We start from the raw sequence: 5,759 nt of genomic DNA, 5'->3' as shown, positions 1-5,759 counted from the left end.
CCCCATGCGCCGTGATACCGCGTCACTCCCCCTCCCTCCTTCCCCCACAAAGACCGGTGACCTCACTTCCCTCGGGATTTGGACTCTCCCTACCCCGACCGTAGCGCCACGTGGTGGCTCTGGAGATCTTAAATAGACCCACTGTACTTATTCGCCTGTAGTAGCGACGACAAATCAGCTTTGATTAAAGGCGTGTCGTTTCATCAGCGGCTGATATCTTACTCTGGGTAGGACAGTGGACACCGCCGTTTATTCTGATGTACGGGAAAAGTTCTACGAGGATGTCATCACAATATTGTTAGTTGCGTAATGCTTACGCATTTGCGGTGCATTATGCAATATTTTAGTCAATCAGCTCTTCTGCCCGCCGTCCAGTCACGCACTTTTTGAATGTAATGTTTTGACACTATCTACGAGTATAACACGCCATTTTCAATTGAATAGTGTTTATTGCACCGTATATCGTAAACAACATTTAATGAATATGATAACAACGCCCAACACATTATATTTACATTTTTGTATCTCCGATTCACTGAACGCTATAGCCACGACAGCAACTACGTTGGCCGAACGTTTGAACCCGTCCCGTTCACCGCCCGTCCCCGTATCCGTCTAATTTCCGCGACACACACCTACACCATCTGGGGCCAGTGTGGCAGACGCAGGGGTGCACCAGTCACCAGTTGAGCACATGGGGGCCGCCACCGACCCATCAGCGCACCGCTGATCATCCAGCTCAGCTCCGCGGGGCGGCTTGGGAGAGCTGCGCCAGCTCGCGGTGGGGCAGCTCATCTAAAGTCGCGCTTGCTTGACGCAGAGCTACGTCAGGCCTGATTCGGAGCTACACCAGCTCTGACACAGAGCTGCAGCAGCTTTGACACGGAACTGCGCCAGCGCTTCTGGTGCTCACAGCTATTCCAAGTCGTTCAAGTTCCGTACAGAGATGCTATGGTGCAGCTCTAGATCACATTTGCGACAACGTATACCCATCTGCGTTAGCTTTATGAAATGTGTTAGTTCCTCTGGAGCACTCCTCTTCAGCTTCGCCAGCTCCCTTTCAGTTGCGCCAGCTCGTCTTCCATGCGCTGCGGCAGCTCAAATCAGCTGGTTGACCACCCCAGCCAGCACAACCAGGACGCCCAGCACGGTCCACGAGGTTCGAACCCCGCCTGCGGTATGAGGGCCACCGGTTAAAGGGGATCGTCCTTGTTTTATGTCACTTCACGACAGACATTGTCTGTAAACACAACTCCGCTTGACACGAGCTGTGACAGTGTCCCGCCGGCAAAGCGGCAATAGACATACCCAATACCCATCCGCTTTTACTCCACGCATTTTCTCGCTCCTCCTTTCTCTTCTTTTTCTCTCCCTCAAAAAGTTGTATTTATTGTAAACATCATTATTATCTAAAATGAATAAGAATAGGAAAATGGAAACGTATACATTGCCGGCTTTTCCCGAAGCAATATTTTACATGTCACCCTATCTTGAACATGGCTAGTTGCCCACATTTGCTGATCATTGATAAATCTGAAATCATTCTCACCGGTTTTGTTATGAAACTGACTGTGAGCCTCCCTGCTCACATCGCCTAGCTGGGCGATGAGCGTCTTTTTACTCTTCCAGTAGAGATCACCGATGGTGCTGACGCATTTCAGGTTCATTATTCCGTCTCGGAAGAACGTGTGCCGCACCTGCCGAAGAGACGTCAGACAGTAGGTTCTCTCTCTTACCTATTCTCTTGGAGGACATAATCGAACCTTCACACTTAGTGTGTTATATACGCGAGAGGAACCATTACCAGCTGAGGTGTGTTTTAGCTCCGCAACATCCGTCACATAACGGTTTTATCCGTACCGTTTTACCGATTTACGGATTACATTAATGTCCCGTACATTGGTCACAGGTGCTATAAAATAGGCAGTTAGATTAACTCGAAACTGCATTGCTAAAGAACCAGAGTACGAGTATGGGCCCACCCACGCTGTGAAAACTCGATCTCTAAATTCTCTCAGACTACCGAAGTTAAAGGTCATCGCGGTCTGGTGGGAGGAAAGGAGACATTCAACGTGCCCGCAGCTGGTAAAATTATCATTCGATATTGAAGATCTAGAGCTCACGTATTGACCCTTTGTGTAACGGCGCTACATTATTCAAATGAGATCTTACAAAGCAGTTGTTGATAGTGCTGAGCACGTTTGGATTTGCACTGAATCCACCTGCCGCGAACTGACTTCGATGGGCTGTGGCCCCACTAGCGTATCATAAGGCAAACGTGTCTTAAATGAACATCACCATAATGCCTGCTCGTACTTTTGGTCAAAACAGTACTGCCTGGGGCCAAAACATATTTGCAATGCTACTACGAGTAGTGTGCTGCGAAGCATCCCGGAAAATGTCGCGTGTTCGACGTGTGCCAATGCTGTCGTTATAAACCCAAAATGAAAAAGCGACATCATTCAGGGAGCGTATTCATCTGCGACCAATTACAGCATCGTCTAATGCTTCACGGACAAACCGGTGTGCTGCTTATCTGAAGGTTGGGACTTTTCAATTAGACAATCACTACCTATTCTTTAGAATTGTGATTTTCTATTGATATATCCGGAAACTAACTGCTAGACTGTCCCAGCTCCAGTAACCAATAACCCTGCTCATCTCCTTTTACTCCCAAAGTTTTCCTTGCCACTCCTCTCATACGAACCACGCCCCCGAACCACATCCTTCTCACATTGGCCGCACCTTCTCTCCACAAGCTCTCTCACCTCTTGTACTTACAATTCCTCTTCGCAACCTGTACAACATCATCCTGAATTTTCTCCTTACTGTTTTTAGTTACACAATTCACACCCTTTCTTACCCACTTTGCACCTCTCCTCATCTCTTTCACACCCGCTCTCACCTCTGAGACCAGCTGGAGTACCGACGTGGCCAGGTACTCGGTGGCTGGAAGTCGGAAGGAGCGCACCAGGTGGGGCGGCACCTGCTCCCCGTTGATGTACCAGGTGAGGTCCGGCGGCGGCATGGCCGGGCCCGAGCTGCAGTTGACCCTCAGCCAGTCTCCTACTCGGTACGACGGTAGCTGACCCGAGAGGGCCGGAGCAGACTCCGGCTCGTCTGTGAAAAAAAAACGACATGCAGTTGAATGCATGCAGCCTGCAGAAATGGTGATGCTATGTTGATTGGCTGGTATATGATAGGATTTTCTACTAGCAGTTTAGCCAAAATGTTTGAATGGATGAATTTACTGAGCCTAAGCCCCAGATCTTGGTGCATGGTGCATAAACCCCGACCCCCACCAGACGATCGGGCAATTTCGAGCATATCGGGAGAATTTAGATGCCAAAATTCAGCGTCCCCATCAAAGTCGGACACAGGCGGCTGTGGTACCTATATAACACACCACCACCGCGCTAATGAATTTCTCTCAGAAAGTTGCATCCACACTGCATGCAATATACGCCTCTTTGCACTAGAGCCTGAACAAAACTATACAACTACATCAGTAAACGATTACACTGGGCCGTAAAATCTCCTTCACCACTCGGCTGTATGTCAAGGATGCAGAGATTATAATTATAAGTGGTCTAATTGGACGTCACCTGGTGACGAGCGCAGCGGCTGCACAAACTAATTAGCGGATCGCGAGACACTTGCCGATCCACGGCAATGGACCACTTCAAAGAACGTAATTACGGTAAATTGTATATAACTGGCGGTCAGTTGGCGTTGCCCGCCCTTCTCCCGGTGACCTTATTCGTCCGGTTGAGATTTCAGAGCAGCGCTACGTGCACCGCGAGGGCGAGAAGTTTAGATGGGGTGTAGGTGGTTTAAGTTGATTATAAGGTCAGTCCAGTGTTCTGTTCAGTTCCGGTTCCAGTTAGCGGCAATGGTTACACGCCGTCTACTGGTTGTAAGGTGGTCTGCTAGGTTGCAACAGTCATGAATCCGTGTGCGAAAGCTTCCATATGCTGTCACTTTCTGCTTTATCGGATATGGCTACTAGTTTTGACCGGTTCAGGCCAGTTTGAATTAGTTAGAACTTAGACCAGCCCTATGGACTAGTCTGACCAGACTTCTAAGTTCTGATTATAACCAACCAAACTTTAGACCTGCAGCTCGACGGACAACAACACCAGACTGGTCCGACCAAATCCATCGATAGTATAGTGGTCTGACCAAGACCTGCCCGACCTGACCACCCGCTGGTCTGGCCCTCTGGCTGCTGGCTGGCTGCTGCTGGCTGGCTATTGCTGTGACAACATCGCCGTCTGAAATATCGGCCCGGCATCCCGCAGGACCCGGTGAGAAATGGGCCCTTGCCGGCGCTACATAATCATCCCAAGTGGTGGCGGCCGGCCCAAGGCCGTCGTGCGCCATTCGCCGCTGTCATTAGATTAAATCGGCTCAGCGGAAGCCACCGGTGCCCATAGCCGACCGCGGCATGACGCCCATTACTGTCGCCAGCGTCGTTAGCCTGGACGACAGGGGAGAAAAGGACCCCGTGCTGCGTCCGGCTGGTGAGTGTTTCGTAAGGACCATTACGTGGGACGGTCTGTTTTGACGGGGGATGGCTAGCGCTGTGATCGCGGGCCTGTTTTCTAACGGGAGGGCTAGCGTTGCGGTCGCGACTAGAGAAAGATAGCTGTGATGATTAACACGCGCAGTGGAAGGGTTGCCAGTACTACGCCCAGTGGAAGGGGGGGGGGGCGGATGTCGCCCCCCTAAGATCTCAGCTCCCACTGGAGCTAGAAAGACGAAATTTGGAGGGTAGGTGGGGGCCATGGGGAACTCTCTGGTGTGTGAATTTCATGACCCTAGGTCAATATCTTCAAGGTCAAATGAGGTCAAATGTGGTCAAATCTGCCATATGAGCGACTTTTTTGCGTTTACACGCCGATAACTCAAAAAGTTACCGGCTGATTTTCTTTTTTCTTTCACTATACGAAAGACCAAACATTTGTGAGTATGTAAGGTGAATTTCTAGTTAATCCAACAATAAATATGGCAGTTAGAAGCCTGCTAAGGGTAAGATATCGCCGGCTGAAGCGGGATCGGCCGACGCGGGAAACGCGGCAATCACAATTTTGTGTTTACACACTCATAACTCAAGTAGTTACGGGCCGATTTTCAAAATTCTTTGACCATATGATTTTCTGTACATTTCTCAGTCTTCTCACCAAATTTGACGCGAATCTGATATAATCAGCGGTAAGGAGGGCGATGTAAAGACGGAACCGTCCCGCCCCGGCACAGTCTACAATTCAGGCGGCGTTTACATCGCTCTTACTAGAAAAGTTGTGAACCGATTGTCTTATTTCTTGCACAAGAAGATCCGCAATTCAATTCTGGGCAGGTAGCCAAAATATCACATTAATATTTTGTTTGCGGCGCGAGTAATTGGCGAAAAAACAGGAGGGGTGGGCGAAATTCGCCCCCCCCCCTTCCACTGCGCGTGTTAATCCAATAAAGCACTGTCGTGACGTGATTGGTGAGCACTGCTGTGGTGGTCTATTATGTCTGGATCAGAGCTTTGGTCTAACAGTCCGTCACACATGACAGGGATCGTTGGGACGGTTTGTCAAGTCGGATGGGAACCGCTGTCAACGTTTGTCACGTCTGGTAGAAGCATTGTCATCATCTGTCACGTGTCACGCGAAATCATGTCTGGTAAAAACAATCGTCACGGGATAACACGAGAGAATCACGGGCGCCGTGTCGGGACCCTGAGCGTCCCAGGTGTGTCAGTTCCCGTG

At 49.8% G+C, this 5,759-nt stretch overlaps 1 protein-coding gene across 1 annotated transcript; it reads right to left on the bottom strand.

Annotated features, from left to right (window-relative positions):
* Positions 1–429: 429 nt before the first annotated feature.
* LOC122373734 lies at positions 430–3,115 on the bottom strand. Its single transcript, XM_043352081.1, has 3 exons — positions 2,906–3,115; positions 1,550–1,697; positions 430–1,172 (listed from the first exon to the last, which is right to left on the bottom strand). The coding sequence occupies exons 1-3, from the start codon at positions 3,026–3,028 to the stop codon at positions 1,099–1,101; spliced, it is 345 nt and encodes a 114-aa protein (XP_043208016.1). The 5' UTR covers positions 3,029–3,115; the 3' UTR covers positions 430–1,098.
* Positions 3,116–5,759: the final 2,644 nt, after the last annotated feature.

Source organism: Amphibalanus amphitrite, unplaced genomic scaffold, assembly GCF_019059575.1.
Source record: "Amphibalanus amphitrite isolate SeventyFive unplaced genomic scaffold, NRLGWU_Aamphi_draft 001543F_arrow, whole genome shotgun sequence".
In the NCBI taxonomy this organism is placed as follows: Eukaryota; Metazoa; Arthropoda; class Thecostraca; order Balanomorpha; family Balanidae; genus Amphibalanus; species Amphibalanus amphitrite.
The sequence above is the reverse complement of the archived record's forward strand: the minus strand, read 5'-3'. Positions and strand labels throughout refer to the sequence as shown.

What these genes read in the sequence shown, in the direction of transcription:
- LOC122373734 (XM_043352081.1), bottom strand. Translation starts at nt 3,028, where the DNA reads ATGCCGCCGCCGGACCTCACCTGGTACATCAACGGGGAGCAGGTGCCG. An exon ending in TACTCCAGCTGGTCTCAGAG is followed by an intron (nt 1,698 to 2,905) that starts GTGAGAGCGGGT and finishes TCTCTTCGGCAG; the next exon opens with GTGCGGCACACGTTCTTCCG. An exon ending in TCAGTTTCATAACAAAACCG is followed by an intron (nt 1,173 to 1,549) that starts GTGAGAATGATT and finishes CTCATACCGCAG; the next exon opens with GCGGGGTTCGAACCTCGTGG.